The sequence below is a fragment of the Mauremys mutica genome, chromosome 17 (assembly GCF_020497125.1).
Source record: "Mauremys mutica isolate MM-2020 ecotype Southern chromosome 17, ASM2049712v1, whole genome shotgun sequence".
NCBI lineage: Eukaryota > Metazoa > Chordata > Testudines > Geoemydidae > Mauremys > Mauremys mutica.
The window spans coordinates 13,300,867-13,321,483 of NC_059088.1; the positions used below are offsets into that span (position 1 = coordinate 13,300,867).

A 20,617-nucleotide genomic window follows, 5' to 3' on the forward strand; every position below is an offset into this window, starting at 1 on the left:
GGACAGAGGCGGGATGTGGGGGAGATGATATCGGATGCCCAGCTGGGAAGCAGGGGGGCTCTGGGCTGGAGAGGGGGAGCAGGCAGACCCCACCTGGATGGAGGGGGACTGGGATGTGCTGGGCTGAGGGAGGCCAGGCCCGAGGCTCTGAGAGTTTCCTGTGCTCTGTTCAGTCGCTCAATAAACCCTCCTGTGTTACACTGGCTGAGAGTCGCTCCGGGCTAGAGAGCAGGGGGGCATTATTCCCTTTGGGAGTGGAGGCCCCGGGGGTCCAGAGCGAGGGACTCCCTGAGGGGGCCCACGGTAAGAGACAGGTGTGCTAAGGGCTCAGAGAGGTCCGGTTCCAGGAGGCGGAGGGGCCTGACCCCTGAGAGAGAGCGGACCCCCGAGAAGGACTGTCGAACTGAAGGGGGTTCCCCCCAAGGACCGTACGGGGCCAAGAGTGGGCCCTACCTGGGAGTCCGTGACAGGCCCATGGACCCCAGCTGGGGGTCCGGCCCTCAAGCTATAGCATCTTTCTGCCTAAGGGAGTCGAGTCCCCTTTACAAATTGCACGGAAATGGTGTGATCTAGTGATTAGCGGAGAGGGGGCTGGCAGCCAGGACTCCTGGGTTCCATTCCTGGGTCAGTGTGGGCAAGTCCTGTACATGCTCTGTGCCTCGGTTTCCCCTCTGTATACTAACAAGATTTCCCGTATATTGCGGAGCTGCCAGTCATCGCTTGTTTCAAAGCCCTTTCGCACTCAGGGTGGAGGGTTTATTCCTGTCTCCCAGCCAGGTACATGGAGTGCTTTGCAAACAGTAGCTAATTAAATGTTGTTATTGTTCCGGGGGCTGGATCAATATAATTCTGCATGTTGTACGGGGGGGGGGGGGGGGGAAATGAGGCATAGATATGGGATAAGATACAGGTGACCAAGGAAGAGAACCCAGGTGACCTGACTCCCAGCCCCCGTTCTAACCACTAGACTCTGCACCTCTCCCAGAGCTGGGATAGAACCCAGGAGTCCTGATTCCCAGCCCCTCCTCATGCTAACCGGTCCCGTTTGCAGGTGGAGAGACCATTATCTCTCTCTGCCCCATTCACACACTCCATTATCTCCTCGATAACCAGACCATGTCACATTCTCCAGGATAGAAACCAGTGGCCCCTGATTGACTCCAAGCCTCTTGCTTTAATGCCCTGCGTCGGCCGCTTTAATTAGCTTCTCGTTGCCGTGATTACAGAGCCTAATGAGGCACCTCTGGCTTGACACCTACCCACAGATGGGGACAAATCCGGGAGGTAGCAGCAAAATGGATGATCAAAGTCTGAGATGAGGCCACCAGTGGGATGCATTTTCATGAGAATCCACCAGGGGGTGGTGGAGGTGCCTGAGGCATTGCAGTACCCAGCGACTCCACCAGAGGGAGGCGTTGCAGTCGCACACTGCACAAACCCATGCCCCGCACTGCCAGCGGGACGCCTCCCACCGCCGGGATCCATGAGAGCCAGCGCTCTGTCGCCCCCTCTTGCTGTGGAGGTGCACTGCGGGCAGGCGCCATCTCGCCAGCCCAGAGAACAGCCTACCACTGCCGCTGCCCACCGCAGCGCTGCCTTGCGGCGGGAAGCAGAGGTGTGTGTTTTGGTACCGAGGTGGAGGGTTTGAGTCAGAGGATCCATGAGAGGAAGGCTGCGTTGCTAATAATCGCAACAGGAAGGCACCTGATTTGTCCCAGGATGATGATGTCCCAGTAGCTGGCTCTTTGTCCCTAAGTCCCACAATGCTTTACGTCAGTGTCATTATCCCCACTGTACAGTGGGGGAAACTGAGGCACAGAGTGAGGAAGTGACTTGCCTGGGGTCACGCAGCAGGCCACGAGACCTGGGCTCTGTCTGCTCAGCCTCGCAGGGCAGGGATTCCTTCTACACGGTGAAAGGCAGAGGCCTTTGATGCAGAAGGGAAGGGGGTACGGGGCCCCGACATGGCTCAGCGGCGGGTTCCAGTCCTGACCTGAGCGTGTCATGAGGTTGGGGCTTTCCAGCTTGGTCGTGGCCCCAGAGAGGGGATCCCGGGCAGCGGGGGAGGGAGGGCGGCTCTGGAAAGATGTGGATCTGGGAAGAGGACCCAGGAGTCCTGACTCCCAGCCCCATGCTCCAACCCACTGGACCCCAGCCCCAGGGATAGAACCCAGGAGTCCTGCCTCCCTAACCCACTGGGCCGCCCCACAGTCGAATCAGTCCCTGGGGGCCGGGGGTGGGTGACTGCTGGGATCACAGCTTGGAGCAGCAAACCTGGCCGCCCCCAAGGCCTCTGCATTGCTCCTGGGGCTGCTCCAGCGTCAGCTTCTCCGTTCGGCGGTAGAAGACCTTCCTGGCCAAGGGGGGCAGGGAGCAGACGCCCCAGAGCCGGGCCAGGAACCTGCGGCAGGAGTGCTGGACGGCGGAGGAGGAGAAGTAGAAGATGACGGGATCCAGGCTGGCGTTGAAGGTGCTCAGGAGCAGGGCCTTGTCCCGCCAGGCCGGGCTGGCCTGCTGGACGAAGCCCACCACGTGGGAGACGTTGTAGGGCGTGAAGCAGACGATGAAGACGGCCAGGGTGGCCGCTACCAAGCCCACGGCCCGCTGCTTCTTCCCCCGGCGGATGTGGGGCGAGGAGACCACCACCCACATGAAGCCGCAGTAGCAGAAGGAGGTGAGCAAGGAGGGCACCAGGAAGAGGACGATGCCCAGCTCCAGGCGCACGGGGAGCAGCACCCGCAGCTGGCTGGGGGTGAAGTCATGGTAGCAGAGGTCCCTGGAGGAGGAGGCGCTGGTGGCGTTGGCCGGCCCGCCGCCCGGCTGCAGCTCGGTCACGTAGACGATGCTGCAGTGGGCCAAGGAGCAGAACCACAGGCCCAGGCTGGCCAGGGCGGCATAGGCCGGGCGGCGGCGCAGCTTGTAGCGGATGGGGTAGGCCGCGGCCAGGTAGCGCTCCACGCTGACGGCCGTCAGGAAGAGGGTGCTGGAGTAGATGGTGCTGAAGTAGAAGAGGCCGCTGAGGGGGCAGAGGAAGGCAGGCAGCGGCCAGCGCCCGGCCCCAGCCTCGGCCACCTTGAAGGGCAGGAAGGCCAGGAAGCAGAGGTCGGAGAGGGTGAGGTTGAGCAGGAGGATGCAGTTGGGGGTGGCCTTGCACCGCAGCTTGCGGATGAGGGCGTGCAGGGCCAGCAGGTTGGTGGGGAAGCCGGTCAGGATGGTCAGCAGGTAGATGGAGAGGTACAGGGCGCGCTCCTCGGGCTGCGGGGCCATGCTGGGGGCATCGCACCTGGGGAGAGAGCGGGGACAGGGTCAGCGTGGGACGTGGGGCCTTTCCCCTCCAGGGGGCGCAGGCTCCGATCCAGCCCCAGGACGGGGACTGGCTGGCTCCGGGGCTGAGATCTGAGTGGCCAGCGGAGTATTTTGCTTGGCTATCAAACCTGCTTTAGTGGCCCAGTCCTGGCAGCCGCTCGCACCCCTCCCTCCTTCCCTCCCCACCCCACCAGAGCATGGCTGGTGCATGACAACCCTGGGGGAACCGAACAGCCCTAGCCCAGATGTGTCTGCCCCTGCTCTCCCCAGCCCCATCGCTCGTTCTTGGCCATGGGGGGAGCTCATTCCCCCTCCCCCCCATCGGCATGCAGCCCCCATGCACTTCCGTTGCCTCTGCCCTAGACAGGCAGCGTCACCAAGCAGCCCCTCCTAGCCGGGAATGCACAGAAAGGGCCCTGCATTGCCAGGGATGCATGTGCGTGTGCACACACCGAGCAGTGTCTGACGCAGCGTATCCAGCAGGGGGCAGGGCTAACACACAAAGCAGGACTCATCCCCTCCAGCAGGGGGCAGCAGGGACACACACACACACACACACACACACACACACGGAGCTGGGCCCAGTCCCTCCAGCAGGGACACACACAGACACACACACACAGAACCAGGCCCAGCCCTCCAGCAGGGGGCAGCAGAGACACACACACAGACACACACACGGAGCTGGGCCCAGCCACTCCAGCAGGGGGCAGCAGGGACACACACACACACACACACGGAGCGGGGCCCAGCCCCTCCAGCAGGGGGCAGCAGAGACACACACAGAGACACACACACTCTCACACACACACACACAGAGCCAGGCCCAGCCCCTCCAGCAGGGGGCAGCAGGGACACACACAGAGACACACACACAGAGCCAGGCCCAGCCCCTCCAGCAGGGGGCAGCAGGGACACACACACACTCACACACTCACACACACACACAGAGCCAGGCCCAGCCCCTCCAGCAGGGGGCAGCAGGGACACACACACTCACACACACACACAGAGCAGGGCCCAGCAGACACACACAACCAGGACACCCCAAGTAGCTCCCCTGACCCCCTGCCAATGTGCCCCCTCCTCCCACCCCACTGCAAGAGGGGGTGGGGGATGAGACGGTGCCCAGTGCCCCAGGATGCGAAGCGGCACAGGGACAGCTCGCCTGGTGCTGGGGAACTGGATCAGCGCCGATTCCTGGGTTCTGTCTCCGGGAGGCGGGTCAAGCAGGTTAGAGCAGGGGGCTGGGAGCCAGGACTCCGGGGTTCTAGTCCCAGCTCTGGGAGGGGAGCGGGGTCTAGTGGTTAGAGCAGGGAGCTAGGAGCCAGGACTCCTGGGTTCTGTCCCTGATGGTGAGGGAAGACAGGTTAGAGCTGGGGACAGCACCGGCAGGCGGCTGTCGCCATTGATACATCAGGAGCTCTTGGTGTCTCCTTGCAACAAATTGTCTCCCAAGAGACCGACAGCGAGTCAGTTACAAGGTGTCTCTTCCCCTGCGTAATAACGGCCTAACTCAATCCAGGCGCTTGGCTCATCTTTCCGGGATAGTGCCTGAGTCACTCCCAGCTGCAGTTCCCGTGACTAGCCCGGGGGCTTCATTCTTATCCCGTCGTCGCTCTCCTGCTGGATTAACTACACTAGCTCTCTGCTGGCAGTCAGGGCTGGCCCCAGCGTGGTGCTAGGGGGCGCTGTGCTGCTGGGGGCAGGGTGGGGGCTCTCCCCTGGCACTCAGGGCTGCCCCAATGCCCCAGGGGCGGCACTAGGGGGCGCTGTGCTGCAGGGGGCAGGGTGGGGCTCTCCCCTGGCAGGCAGGGCTGCCCCAATGCCCCAGGGGTGGCACTAGGGGGCGCTGTGCTGCAGGGGGCAGGGTGGGGCTCTCCCCTGGCAGTCAGGGCTGCCCCAATGCCCCAGAGTGGTGCTAGGGGGCGCTGTGAGGCAGGGCAGCTCAGATCATGTGTGTACATTGCTTATCTGTTTTCTTTGAAGCCAGCGCATTTGCATGCCCCAGATTGGCCTGGCCACCTCTCCTCTCCCTTATCTGTCAGGCAGCGGGTGTGAACTGGGAACCACGGCAACGCAAGATCCCCCCCACCCCAGCCTGCAAACTGCGGGCCAACAACCCCACACTTTCCCACGGCCCTTCCTCCACTAGGAGACGACACGGCAGCTGAATGCCCCACGCCTCCCTCCCGAAGGGCTGGGGGAGAGGACACGGGCCCCCGCGGGTGCCTCTCTAGCTAGGAGAATAAACAGGCTAACCCGGCCCTTGGGAGCCAGGACTCCTGGGTTCTATCCGAGTTCTGGGAGGGGAGTCAGGTCTAGCGGTTAAAGTGTTGGAGGCTGGGCAGGTGGAGTCAGGACTCCTGGGTTCTGTTCCCAGCTCTGCCCTATACTCCCTGTGTAGCCTTGAGCAAGTGACTTTGTGCCTCAGTTTCCCCCAGCCTATAAAAGGGAGGCAGGCCCTCTCCGCCTGAGGGGCAGGCCAAGTACCAAGACCAGCTCATAACGGCATCATTCAGGTTGAAGAAAGCTCCTGTTTTAGCAACGGAGCCTCCAAAATGCCCTAAAACCCACGGGTCAGTGGTGCCAATCTGGGGTCAGGCGGCTGGGTGGAGCCCTCACGGGAATAAAGGACCTGCTGCTCCTCGGTTCTCTCTCTCTCTCTGCTCTTATCAGGGGGAATAAATCTTCCCTCTTTTCACCCCAGCCCCCAATCTCTGCTCATGGGCCCCCCAGTGCCAAGCCCACCCGCTGCTACTCCAGAACGGTTCCGTTCTGAGCTGGCGGGGATCAAACAATACATTTGCTTTTCCCTGGCTCCAGAAATGGGGCACGGGGCCTTTCCCCCCTAGGGGGCGCTGGTTCCGATCCAGACCCAGGGCAGGGGACTGGCTGGCTCAGGGACTGGGACATGGGGCCTTCCCCCCCTAGGGGGCGCTGGTTCCGATCCAGACCCAGGGTGGGGGACTGGCTGGCTCAGAGGGTCGGGGAAGGGGATTTGGGACCTTTCCCCTCCAGGGGGCGCCAGCTCCCATCCAGGGCAGGGAACTAGCTGGCTCAGGGGGGGCAGGGAATGGGACACGGGGCCTTTCTCCTCTAGAGGGCACCACCTCCACACTGCACCCACATAGCCTCATGCAACAACTCCCTGGCCACAGGCTGTCAGCAGAGCTCGAACCCTGGGCCTCTCTAGGTCAACAGCACAGCCCACGTGAGCTAAGAGAGTCGCTCTGTTACCTGGCAGATATAGTAGGCTAGTATCCCCTTACGTCTTCCAGCCCTAGCGGAGGTTGCACTGTAGATCCAGGAACTGGCGGCCCCAGCCCAGCCACTAATGGCTGGCACCTGCTTAGAGGACGACTCAGGGCTGAGTCGCAGCGCCTCGTCTAGCCATTAGGAAGGTGACGAGCTGCTAGGCTCAGGATGGGAGGTACGTGCCCAGCCCCGGCAGGCCACTGAGTGGCAGCGCGCAGGGGATCTGGGCACGGCTGAGGGGGTGTGGGGAGCCCAGGGCTGGGTTGCCAGGAGGCTGCGGGTCGGGATTGAGGGGCACCGGCAGAGCTGGGCTGCACGCAGAGCTGGCTAGTGAAAACAGCAGCTGGACAGGCTGATGGATGGATCTAATGAGGGGAGATTAGCTGCTGGCGTGGGAGGGCTTTTCTCATCATCCTGACGGGGAGAATCTAAGTAGGAAACCCAATTTCCCTTCCCTCGAATGGGTGAGGGATGAAGCGCTGGGGGCGCTGACGGCCTGGGGGAGCTGCTGGTCGGTGGAGCAGGATTCACAGCCGCTGGCATCTGGTGTGGACCACGCAGGGGAACTTCACTTCCCACCCTCCTGAAGCAGAGATCCCAGCCCCCCCTGTGCTAACCCCCTAGACCTCCACTCCCCTCCCAGAGCCGGGGAGAGAAGCCAGGAGTCCTGGCTCCCAGCCCCCACCACTGTTCTAACCATTAGGCTCTAAACTACCAGGAAGAAATGCCGGCTACTGCCCAGGGCTCTGGGCTGCAGTCACACTGGTCAGACCCTCTGCTCAGCTCAGCACCTCAGAGCCTAAATGTACCTGCACTGCCCTTCCCCACACACCCGCCATCTGGGCCTGGCACAATGCCCCCCACCTGATGAGGGGACCCTGGGAAAATGGGGGTTACAGCCCCCCACAAACCACCGAACCCAGATCTGCCCTGCCTCAGCCTGCCCTGCGGTGATGGGGAAAAGCTTTCGGGTACTACTGAGGCAGCAGCTGATCAGATTTGGTGACAAGACACTGAGATGCAGCCGCCTCTGGGGTGGGGCAGCCGGGGAACAGCCACACAGCAACGCCACACGGGTACGGCTCACCCAGTGCAGGGGAATTGGATCAACATTGATACCTGGGTTCTGTGGCCAGCTCTAGGAGGGGAGTAGTGTCTAGTGGTTAGAACAGGGGGTAATAGGAGCCAGGACTCCTGAGTTCTATCCTCGGGTGTGGAGTTTAGTGGTTAGAGCAAGGGGTGCTGGGAGCCAGGACTCCTGGATTCTATCCCCAGGTGTGGAGTTTAGTGGTTAGAGCAGGGGGGGCTGGGAGCCAGGACTCCTGGGTTCTATCCCCAGGTGTGGAGTTTAGTGGTTAGAGCAGGGGGGGCTGGGAGCCAGGACTCCTGGGTTCTATCCCCAGGTGTGGAGTTTAGAGGTTGGGGGGGGGGGCTGGGAGCCAGGACTCCTGGGTTCTATTCACAGCTCTTCTGTTGTATTGGACACAGCCGTAGTTGCCAAATATCCAAATAAACCACCAGTACAAGTGGGAGCCGGAGTTCTCTCTGCCAGTCCCAGCCGTTAGACCCCCCTGCACTCCCAGAGCTGGGGACAGAACCCCGGTGTTCTGGCTCCGCATTTCTCTCTGCGGGTTTGGGCTGCATCTTCACTGTACTCAGACGTCTCTAACATCCAGGGGTGTCTGATCTCTCAGCCCTTTGTCCCTCCCCAATCACCCAGTGACTCCGCCCGGCGTTGGCGCTAATGGTGCGGGGATGGCCAGTCTGCTGGTTGTGTGACGTTAAAGCCAAACAACACTTCCCAATTTCCAGGAACGGATGTGCAAAAAAATAAGAAAAATCACAATAAACATCTTTCCCTAAGCGCTTTGGAGAGCTGGAATCTGGGGCAGAAAAGCAGCCGATGTTTACACAACATGCTAAAGGCGGATCAAAGGAAACAGATTTGCCACATAGCAAATCATTAACCCGTGGGACTCCCCACCACTGGGTGCTAGCAGGGTTAAGGATCCAGGCCCTGCTATGAGAGACTGTCCCTGGCACATGGCCAGAGACAGTCCTTAGTGAAGCAAACTCCTGCCAGGGGTGTGAAGTGGGGTGTGTTGGTTTTCGCCCAACACACTTTTGCGGCTCTCTGAAAGGCAGGTGCACACACACACCCACACACCGTGGTCACACCAAAGGATCGGTGCATGCACACACAGATCCAGAGCAGGGCTCAGCTCCTCCTGCAGGGGGGCAGCAGGGATCCCCCCCCCCGAGCAGCGATCTCAGGGGTCCCGCGATCACACACACACACAGGAGCACGGCACGCCCTGATCTGTTTCAGGGTCGTTCTCCAGGAGGGCGGCCGACAGGCCCTTCAGCATCTGGAGCCCTCAGCCCTGAAGGAGGCTTGTCCTGGGGCCGGGAGCGCAGCCAGCTCATCACTAGAGCAAACCTGTCTCCCTGACAGAGCCGGGTCCCCGTGGGATGGGGTCATGGGCGGGCCCATTGGCACGAACCGGAGCAGGACTCGTGGCTCTGTCCACTCCTGCTTCTGGACATCCTGGCTGGGAGTGGGGCGGATCTCACATCCCCCAGAGCTATAAGGATTGCCTGAAACCCCCTGCTCTCACCACTGGATCTCACAGCCCTCCCAGAGCTGGGGATAGAACCCAGGAGTCCTGGCTCCCAGCCCCCTGTTCTAACCACTAGAAACCACTCCCCCAGGAATCCTGGCTCTGTCCCCCCCCCACGCTCTAACCACTAGACTCCACTCACCTCCCAGAGCTAGGGATAGAACCCAGGAGTCCTGGCTCCCAGCCCCCTGTTCTAACCACTAGACACCACTGCCCCGGGAATCCTGGCTCTGTCCCCCCCCCCATGCTCTAACCACTAGACACCACTCCCCCAGGAATCCTGGCTCTGTCCCCCCCACGCTCTAACCACTAGACCCCACTCACCTCCCAGAGTTGGGCTAGAACCCAGGAGTCCTGCCTCCCAGCCCCCTGCTCTAACCACTGGATCCCATTGCTCTCCCCAGCCCAGGGCAGTGCTGACATGCATCTCTTGCCTACTGGACGGTGTTTGTGTGATGCAGAGGGAGCAAATCGATCCCATTAACGGTTCCTCAGCACGGGGCCCCGGGCATGGCCAGCAGCAAACAGGTGCAGCCCGATGTTGCTGGGAAGCCAGAAAGTTTTCTGCAGTAGGTAAACAGAGAATGTTCCAGCCCTGGCGAGCCGGAGCAGTGGACAGGCCACCTTCCACCTCTAGGGGGCGTCGGCTCCCATCCGGCCCCAGAGCGGGGGACTGGCTGGCTCTGGGGACCGGCCTTTCCCTCTAGATCACACTCCCAATACACAGCTGGGAATGGAAACCAGGAGTCCTAAAGAACGATTGACTTGAAACATCCACCTTCCTGGGCTGGAGCCCCCGTTCCGGGAGGAGAGTGGGGTCTAGTGGGTTAGAGGTGGGGGCTGGGAGCCAGGACTCCTGGGTTCCAGTCTGGGCACTGCCAGCTGGCCAATGAATTGCTTTACACCAGGAACCATGGAGCTGGTATGAGCCTGGACCATCTCCCTGGCTATCCATCCAGCCACGCACACCCCAGGACACCTACCTGTCCATCCTTCATTCTGCCCCCCAAAATGTTCCTTAATCCCTTCCTATGCACCCCCTTTCCTCTCTCTGCCCCATGCTGTTCGCTCACAGGCCTCAGGCGGGGACAGGGCATCACATTGAACTCACTGGGTCAAGTCAAATCTCAGCCGTTGATTAGATAGACAGACAGAGTGGGGATAGATAGATAGATAGATAGATAGATAGATAGATAGATAGATAGATAGATAGATAGAGGGGGTGTATGGAGATAGCTAGATTATGGTGGGGAGATGGAGGCATGTGGAGGGAAAAGGGGGATGAAGGGATGGAGGGGTGTGGAGGGATGGATGGGGAAGCGGGGAAATGAAGGCGTGTGGGGGAGATGGAGGGGTGTAGAGGGATGGGAGGGAGAGATGAAGAGGTGTGGGGGGAGGGATGGATGGATGGATGGACGGGGATTTAGCTGGGAACAGGGGAAGGGGGTGCAGGTGGAGGGTTGGATGGGGACCGAGGGCAGTGCAAGGCTGTACGGGGCTGGGGGGAAGGATGGAGGGTGCAAGAAGACACAGAGAGGTGGATGCCGGGGCGGAGGGGAAATAGATGAAGGGGTTGGTGATGGGGGGGAAGGGTGGGGGCTATAGCAGTGAATGGAGATGGGGGGATGGACAGAGGGGTGGCTGGGGGACTAGATCAAGGAAGGGAGGGGTGGGAGCTATGGGGGAGGGTGGGATGGATGGAGGAAGGGTTGGGACTATGGGGGTACATGGGGGGCTGGTTGGAGGACTGTGGGGTTATGGGAGGGGGATGGAGGTGGATTGAGGGGATCTCACACACACTCTACAAAGGATGGATTAATTGGGGTGCCGGGGGCTGGATGAATGGGGGTGCGATGGGGGCTGGATTGGGAGATATGGGAGGATGGGAGAAGGGGTTGTGGCACATGGGGGTGGATTTGAGGGACTGATGGATGGAGTGCATGAAAGGATGGAGAAAGGGTGGGAGGGATGATCTGTGGGGGAGGGATGGATCTGGGGTGGATGGGGGGACAGATGAAGAGAGGATGGGGGGATGGGGGCTATGGGGATGGATATGGATGGAGGAGGATGGGGTATATGGGGGTGGGGGCCATGGTGTAGATGGATGGAGGGACAGGGGTGGATGTGGGGACTATGCAAGGGGCTGGGGCCGTGGGGGTACAGGGGGTGGGGGCCATGGGGGATGGATCTATGGGGCACGCACAGATTTATGGCCAGGGGGACACGTTCCCCCCCCCCCAATCCCCAGCCGGGCACCTACCGCGCTGGAGAGTGGCCGGACTCCTGGGTCCCTCGGCTGGAGCGCTGCCTCCCGAGTCCCGTCCAGTCCCGTCCCGTCTGCTCCGCTCCGCTCCGCCGGCTGCAGCCACCGCCCCCAGCCCACACCAGCTGGCACCGCCCGGGGGCGGGGCCTGGAGCTGCGGGGCGGGGCTAAGGTGGGCACGAACTGGGAGGGGGAGAACTCCGGGTAGGGGAGTGTGGACGGGGGCGGGGGAGATGCACTGGGATGGCGTGGCGGGGGGCGGACTGGGAGCTCGCCCTGGGGGGACTGAACCCTGGTGCAGTGGAGCTGGGGGGCAGAGAGGGGCTGGATCCCGCCCGCCCTCCAGCGCAGAGGGGGCTGGGAAAGGAGGAATCGCCCCCCCCCAGGGAGGGGGCAGGAGCCACAGCGCTCAGGCTGCTGAAGGCTAACACTGGGCACAGACCAGGCAGTGGGGAGCCGCTGAGAGCAGAACCCAGGAGTCCTGGCTCCCAGCCCCCCCTGCTCTAACCACTAGACCCCACTCTCCAAGCCAGGGATAGAACCCAGGAGTCCTGGCTCCACGATCCCCTTCTTGCGCCACAAAGCAGTGCCCAGTATTCCAGAGCTGGGATGGCAGCGGTCTGTGGGTCAGGACTGAGGGGCACTGGCAGAGCTAGCATGGGGGTGGGGGAGCCCGGGTCAGGGGGAGCAGGGGGCTGTGGATCAGGACTGAGGGGCACCAGCAGAGCCGGGGTCAGAGGGACCCCAGGGCTGGGATGGCGGGGGGCTGTGGGTCAGGACTGAGTGGCACTGGCAGAGCTAGCATGGGGGTGGGGGAGCCCGGGCTGGGGGGAGCAGGGGCTGCGGGTCGGGGCTGAGGGGCACCAGCAGAGCCGGGGTCAGAGGGACCCCAGGGCTGGGCTGGCGGGGGGCTGTGGGTTGGGGCTGAGGGGGGGGGACCCCAGGGCTGGGGCTGCAGGTCAGGATTTCTCCCTAGCTATTGTTATTAACTCCGTGTCCCTGCCCGCTGCAGGCCTCTCTGTGTGTTTACCATTTTAATGCCCTTTCTATTACGCTCAACGACTTCCCCAATAAATCTCTGCCCCGACGATGGGTCTAACCTTTGGAGCTCTGCCCGGCCCGGTGCTTCCCCTTTTCCCTGGTCGCCCTGGAGGATTAACCACACACCAACAACAACAACACGCAACTGAGTCAATGGCAGCCGGCCCGGACCCGAGCGAACCCCGCCGTACCCTGCCCCCACTAGGACTCAGAGCCGTCGTTTGCATAGACTGTACATTTCCAATTTCCCTAATGCTTTCCTTCCTTAACAATCTCAGCACCGAGACTCGGCCACCGCTGGGGCAGGGCAGCGGGGGAGCAGCCACACGGGGATGGCTCGCCTGGTGCTGAGATGCGACCAGCTCTGGGGTGGGGCAGCTGGGGAACAGCCTCATAATGACACCCCCAACTATGCCCCTAGCACAGTGCCCCTGCGCCAGGCTTCCTCTGCAGCGTGGGGCGCAGCTCGCCTGCTGAGCTCACCTACACACGTCTCCCCTAACCAATCCCCTGCAGTGGCTGGGGGCTCTGGCCTTGCAGGCGTCTCCTGTTCTCTGCCTGGGGCTGCAGGACGTGGCCCTGGCTGATCTAAGGAGCCCTGTGGGGTGGACCTGCTGGGGAGTCTGGTGCCAGGCTGGCACCGGACTGAGACCCAGCTCAGCACACGGGCGCGACACTGGCAGCTTCTCCCCGGGGTGGGCGGTGCTGGGGGCGGCTCAGTGTGGGTTTGATTTGCGCTGGGCCGGCGGCTGGCTCGGCTGGGATGTAACCCGGTTACTCCCCGGGCCAGGGACCCTGGCAACTCCAGACACCTGCCCTGACACGTATCCTCACCAACCACGCCCAGTGGCCGGGTCCCGCTCTGTGTCTTGCCACGTGCAGCCTGCCGGCCGGTTTGTCTCCCTCGTACCCACTTGCAGGATCCTTCGGTAAACACCACCCTCACCCTTTGATTAAATATGGGGTGGGGGGGACTGTTACCATTGTCACGGAGCCAGCCACACTCCAGCCCTTCTGCATGGGACAGACCGGAGAACTGCCCCCAACAACCCCAGCACCAATCCATTAAAAACCCAGCCAACCCCGAGCTAAACTCTGCGCTGACGGAGAAGGCCCCAGGCCCCTCGGGAAATTCTTCCCGTGATTAATGACACTCGCCGGGACAGACATCTACACTGCACAATCAAAGCGACCCAACGTCAGCACACGGCCGCTGTGGGAGTGACACCGCTGTGCATGTCTACGCTTGGGTCCCCGTGTCGCCGGGGCGCGTCCACACCACGAGCGCCTGCACCGATGGTACTGTCACCGCGGCCCCTGAAAGCCAGCAACAGGCAACGTGAGCAACGCAGCGTCTGCGCTGGCCCAGCGTCAACCGCTTCTCTGGTCTTTGTTATCGAAACCAGCCTTCAAAATCTCTCCCCCGGGGCTCCGTCTGGTGGCATCATAATTGCTTCACACATCCGAGCCTGCCCTCCGTTCCCCCCGCCGCCCGAATGACCGCCACAGCCTGTTAAAATCTCCATCCATCACCGTCTGCGTCTAGACATCGCAGGTCAGAGCTCTCCGCTCCCGCAGCCTTCACCGCAGCGCCGACGCCCGGGGAGGAGGGGAGACGTGGCCGGATCGGGCTGAGGGAAAGGTCAGCCTCGCGGGGCCAGGCCAGACAGTCACTCCCAGCTGCTGTGGTTGGGATTTTCCCTGGAGTTGGAATGCAGGGAAACGTGTGTCAAATAATTTCAGAGCAGGAAACGCCCCCTCAAAGGTGCTTGTATCTCAGAGAGGACAAATGGGAGGCAGGTTTTATGCACAGGTCATTTTTTCTGGCTTTTTTAGCTGCAGCTGTCGGAGTAGGCAAATGTGAGGCTGCCATGTGCCGGGCTGGTCCAGCTCTGCGTCCTGCCGCGTGCCGTGTACCAGCCTGATCTGGCTCTGCATCCTGCCATGTGCCGTGTGCCAGCTGTGTCCTGCTCTGCATCCTGCCACGTGCCATGTGCCGGCCGGGTCTCGCTCTGTCTCCTACCACATGCAGCCTGCCGGCCGGGTCCCACTCTGCATCCTGCCATGTGCAGACTGCCAGCCAGGTCCCGCTCTGCATCCTGCCATGTGCCGTGTGCCAGCCGGGTCCTGCTCTGCATCCTGCCACATGCAGCCTGCCGGCCGGGTCCCACTCTGCATCCTGCCATGTGCCGTGTGCCAGCCGGGTCCTGCTCTGCATCCTGCCACATGCAGCCTGCCGGCCAGGTCCCACTCTGCGTCCTGCCATATGCAATGTGCCGGACGGGTCCCGCTCTGTGTCCTGCCACATGCAGCCTGCCAGCCAGGTCCCGCTCTGCGTCCTGCCACGTGCCATGTGCCGGCCGGGTCCCACTCTGTGTCCTGCCATGTGCCGTGTGCCAGATGGGTACCACTCTGTGTCTGCCACGTGCAGCCTGCCAGCCAGGTCCTGCTCTGCATCCTGCCATGTGCCGCGTGCCAGCCGGGTCCTGCTCTGCATCCTGCCACATGCAGCCTGCCAGCCGGATCCCACTCTGCATCCTGCCACGTGCCAGCCGGGTCCTGCTCCATATCCTGCCATGTGCAGCCTGCCAGCCGGGTCCCACTCTGCATCCTGCCACATGCCGCGTGCCAGCCAGTTTATCCCCCTCACACCCACTTGCAAGATCGGTGGGCATGTGCCTCCCTTACCCTTTGTTTAAATATGGGGGGGGGGGAACTATTACCATTGTCACAGCACTTTTTTTGTGTCACAGGCAAAATAAACCCTTCCAGTGAGGCTAGTTTAGGGGGGACAGGGGCCTGAACAGAGCCAGCCACATTCCAGCCCTCCTGCATGGCACAGGCCAGAGAACTGCCCCCAATAACCCCGGAGCCGACCTGGGAGAAACCCAGCCAATCCTGATCTAAACCCTGCACTGATGGAGAAGGCCCCAGGCCCCTCGGGAAATTCTTCCAGTGATTAATGACTCTTGCCGGGACAGACGTCTACATTACACAATCCAGGCGACCCAGCGTCGGCACACGGCCGCTGCGGGAGTGACATCGCTGTGTGTGTCTACGCTTGGGTCCCCGTGTCGCCAGCGCGCATCCGCACCACGAGCGCCAGCACCGATGGTACCGCCGGTGCTTGTGGTCTCAGAGAGGACAATCAGGCGGCAGGTTTTACGCATGAATCGGCCCTAACGGTCATTTTTTTCAGCCGTCTTTGGCAGCAGCTGTGGGAGCAGCAGAATGTGAAGCCTGATCCTCGCACGCCTTGTCCGAGCAGTGTGTGCCACGCTCGCGCGGTCCGTCCCCCTCCCAGCAGCCTCTGAGCTAATCTAGTGCTGAGGACACTGCCTAGGCCTGGTTGGCCTCTTTCTTTCTTTGCTCACAAAAATACTTTTTACCAGCACTCACCCTCTAGCCGGTGAGCCAGCGAAGCCCATGTCTTTCCATTTCCGCCAAGTTCCCTAAAGATAAAAATCCAAGTTCCCTAAAGATAAAAATTCACAAATCTTTCCACTGATAACAACCAGAATCGACAGCCAGTCGACCCCAGAGAAATGGCTTGAGACCGAGCCACACTCCCTTTAAGGTTGTTGACGCTGCCTGTATTGACAGGTGACACTGACGGTCGAAGGTTTAATGATTAGCGTCAACATTTGGAATCCCAACAGCTGGGTCATTAAAATGTAGTCATAGAATCATAGAATCATAGAATTCAAGATCAGAAGGGACCATTATGATCATCTAGTCTGACCTCCTGCAAGATGCAGGCCACATAAGCTGATCCACCCACTCCTGAACTAATTCTCTCCCTTGACCCTGCTGTTGAATGCTCCAAATCATGATTTAGAGACTTCAAGTAGCAGATAATCCACCAGCAAGCGACCCCTGCCCCATGCTTCGGGGGAAGGCGAAAAACCTCCAGGGCCACTGCCAATCTACCCTGGAGGAAAATTCCTTCCCGACCCCAAATATGGCGATCAGCTGAACCCCGAGCATGCGGGCAAGACTCTCCAGCCAGACCCTCTGGAAAGGGCTAACAATATCCCAACATTGACCCTTTGTACTAATTACCAGTGTGGCACGTTATTGACCTATTGACTAAACCCGTTATCCTATCATACCATCCCCTCCATAAACTTATCCAGCTTAATCTTAAAGTCATGGAGGTCCTTCGCCCCCACTGTTTCCCTCGGTAGGCTGTTCCAGAATTGCACTCCTCTGATGGTTAGAAACCTTCATCTAATTTCAAGCCTAAATTTCCTAACTGACAATTTATATCCGTTTGTCCTCATGTCCACATTAGCACTGAGCTGAAATAATTCCTCTCCTTCCCTGGTATTTATCCCTCTGATATATTTAAAGAGTGCAATCATATCTCCTCTTATCCTTCTTTTGGTTAAGGAAAACAAACCAAGCTCCTCAAGTCTCCTTTCATACGACAGGCTTTCCATTCCTCGGATCATTCTAGTGGCCCTTCTTTGTACCCGTTCCAGTTTGAATTCATCCTTCTTAAACATGGGAGACCAAAACTGCACACAATACTCCAAATGAGGTCTCACCAACGCCTTATATAACGGGACTAGCACCTCCTTATCTCTACTAGAAATACCTCGCCTAATGCATCCCAAGACCGCATTAGCTTTTTTAACGGCCACATCACATTGCCTACTCATAGTCATCCTACGATCAACCAGGACTCCTAGGTCCTTCTCCTCCTCCGTTACTTCCAACTGGTGCGTCCCCAGCTTATAACTAAAATTCTTATTAGTCATCCCTAAATGCATAACCTTACACTTCTCATTATTGAATTTCATCTTGTTACTAATACTCCAGTTTACAAGGTCATCCAAATCTCCCTGGAGGATATCCCGATCCTTTTCCGAATTGGCAATACCTCCCAACTTGGTGTCATCCGCAAACTTTATCAGCCCACTCCTACTTTTGGTTCCGAGGTCAGCGATAAATAGATTAAATAAAATCGGACCCAAAACCGAACCTTGAGGAACTCCACTGGTAACCCCCCTCCAACCCGACAGATCACCCTTCAATACGACCCTCTGCAGTCTCCCCTTTAACCAGCTCCTTATCCACCTCTGGATTTTCATTTCGATCCCCATCTTTTCCAATTTAACCAGTAATTCCTCATGCGGTACCATATCAAACGCCTTACTGAAATCTAGATATATTAGATCCACCACATTTCCCTTGTCTAAAAAATCTGTTACTTTCTCAAAGAAGGAGATCAGGTTGGTTTGGCACGATCTACCTTTCGTAAAACCATGCTGTAATTTGTCCCAGTTGCCATCGGCCTCAAGGTCCGTAACCACTCTCTCCTTTAAAATTTTTTCCATGACTTTGCATACTACAGATGTTAAACTAACAGGCCTGTAGTTACCTGGGTCACTTTTTTCCCCCTTCTTGAATATAGGAACTATATTAGCTAATCTCCAGTCAAACGGTACAATCCCCGAGTTTAGAGATTTATTAAAAATCATCGCTAACGGGCTTGCAATTTCACTCGCCAATTCCCTTAATATTCTAGGATGAAGATTATCTGGGCCCCCCGATTTACTTCCGTTAAGCTGTTCAAGTTTGGCTTCTACCTCAGATACCGTAATGTCTACCCCCATATCTTCATTCCCATCAGTCCCTCTATCACTATTCCTTAGCCCTTCATTAGCCTCATTAAAGACCGAGGCAAAATATTCATTTAGATATTGTGCCATGCCAAGATTATCCCTAATCTCCACTCCGTCTAAAGTTTTAAGCGGTCCCACTTCCTCCTTCTTGGTTTTCTTCCTATTTATATGGCTAAAAAACCTTTTGCTATTGGTTTTAATCCCCTTCGCTAGGTCCATCTCCACCCGGCTCTTTGCCTTTCTCACTGCTTCCCTACACCCTCTGACCTCAATAAGGTAGGTTTCTTTGCTGATCCCTCCCATTTTCCATTCCTTGTACGCTTTCTGTTTTTTCTTAATCATCCCTCTGAGACGCTTGCTCATCCAGCTCGGTCTAAAACTGCTACCTACGAACCGTTTTCCCTTTCTCGGGATACAGGCCTCTGACAGCTCCTGCAACTTCAACCTGAAGTAACCCCAGGCGTCTTCCGCCTTTAGATCCCTAAATATGTTAGTCCAGTCCACTTCCCTAACTAGTCGCCTTAATTTAATAAAGTTAGCCCTTTTGAAATCGTAAACCTTAGTCTCAGATGCAATTATGTTTATCCTTCCATTTATTTTGAACCGAATTAGCTCATGATCACTCGAGCCAAGGTTGTCCCCTACAACTATTTCCTCAACAAGGTCCTCGTTACTCACCAAAATCAGATCTAAAATGGCATCCCCCCTCGTCGGTTCAGCAACTACTTGATGAAGGAATTCATCAGCTATCACGTCTAGGAAAAGCTGAGCCCTATTATTATTACTAGCATTTGTTTCCCAATCTATATCCGGGAAGTTAAAGTCTCCCATGATCACACAGTTCCTATTAGTGTTTACCTCCTTAAAAACATTAAAGAGCTCTCTATCCATATCCAGGCTAGATCTCGGCGGTCTATAGCACACCCCAATCACTATCCCAGGGGATGCTCTAGTAGTTTTCTTCCCCAATGTCACCATTGCCCAAACAGACTCCGTATTATCCATTGCATTGCTAGTTACTTGGTTACATTTCACCTCATTATTGACATACAATGCTACTCCCCCACCTTTACCTTTGTTTCGGTCTTTCCTAAACAGCACATACCCTTCCATACCTGTACTCCAGAAATGGCTACCGTTCCACCATGTTTCAGTTATTCCTACGATATCCGGTTTCAATTCTCGGACCAGGAGCTCCAGTTCCTCCATTTTGTTACCTAAGCTTCTCGCATTGGTGAACAAACATCCTAATTTTTGCTGTTTGGCTCCTCTCACCCTTTTCACCATAGACTCAGAGAAGATCAGGGTTGGAAAAGACCTCAGGAGGTCACCGAGTCCAACCCCCTGCTCAAAGCAGGACCAATCCCCAACTAAATCATCCCAGCCAGTCGCTTTGTCAAGCCTGACCTTAAAAACCTCTAAGGAAGGAGATTCCACCACCTCCCTAGGTAACCCATTCCAGTGCTTCACCACCCTACTAGGGAAATAGTTTTTCCTAATATTCAACCTAAACCTCCCCCTCTGCAACTTGAGACCATTGCTCCTTGTTCTGTCATCTGCCACCCCTGAGAACAGCGGAGCTCCATCCTCTTTGGAACTCCCCTTCAGGTAGATGAAGGCTGCTATCAAATCTCCCCTCACTCTTCTCTTCTGCAGACTAAACAATCCCAGTTCCCTCAGCCTCTCCTCATAAGTCATGTGCCCAGCCCCCTAATAATTTTTGTTGCCCTCCACTGGACTCTTTCCAATTTGTCCACATCCTCCTTGTAGTTTGGGGTCCAAAACTGGACACAATACTCCAGATGTGGCCTCACCAGTGCCGAAGAGAGGGGAATGATCACAATCTCCTGGCAACGCTCCTACTAATGCAGCCCAATATGCCGTTAGCCTTCTTGGCAACAAGGACACACTGCTGACTAGTATCCAGCTTCTCATCCACTGTAATCCCCAGGTCCTTTTCTGCAGAATTGCTGCTTAGCCAGTCGGTCTCCACCCTGTAGCGGTGAATGGGATTCTTCCTTGTTCCCTGTACTTGTCCTTGTTGAACCTCATCCGATTTCTTTTGGCCCAATCCTCCAATTAGTCAGACACCTCCCACTCCACCCCCCGTTGTCTGATCCCATCGTCATTTCCTGCAACTCTGGACATTGAAACGGATGAAAACTGGGGGTGGGGGAAACGCTGAAGCCAAAAAGTGGAGATTATCTGTGGAATTTATTTTAAAAACGTCAAATCGAAAGGCCGCGGGGGCGTCGGGGCCCCTTGCAGCAGCGGAGCAATAGCTGAAAAGCAAACGGCCCCGGGGAAAACCATGTCAGGGGAGTGTAGCTGCGATGCCCTCGCTGACCTTGGCTGCCTTTGGCCGGACTCATCCAGGTGGTGAATATCGTCTAACACCCCCCACATACCCCCTCCCCCGCAAAAAGAGACACACGAGGCTGTAGGATCTTGAGAATTTCGGTGGATTCCCGCCGCCGCCGGCCCGCCCACCGCTGGCT

At 58.2% G+C, this 20,617-nt stretch overlaps 1 protein-coding gene across 2 annotated transcripts; it reads right to left on the bottom strand.

The window, feature by feature from the left end:
• Positions 1 to 1,209: 1,209 nt before the first annotated feature.
• LOC123351420 (free fatty acid receptor 3-like) lies at positions 1,210 to 16,086 on the bottom strand. Of its 2 annotated transcripts, none has more exons than XM_044990750.1 (2): positions 15,889 to 16,086; positions 1,210 to 3,283 (listed from the first exon to the last, which is right to left on the bottom strand). In XM_044990750.1, exons 1-2 carry the CDS (start codon positions 15,915 to 15,917, stop codon positions 2,254 to 2,256), a joined length of 1,059 nt encoding a protein of 352 aa, XP_044846685.1. In that variant the 5' UTR covers positions 15,918 to 16,086; the 3' UTR covers positions 1,210 to 2,253. The 2 variants fall into 2 exon arrangements, with proteins under 2 accessions (XP_044846685.1, XP_044846686.1); XM_044990751.1 differs by lacking the exon at positions 15,889 to 16,086 and adding an exon at positions 11,446 to 11,572.
• Between the last annotated feature and the right edge of the window lie 4,531 nt (positions 16,087 to 20,617).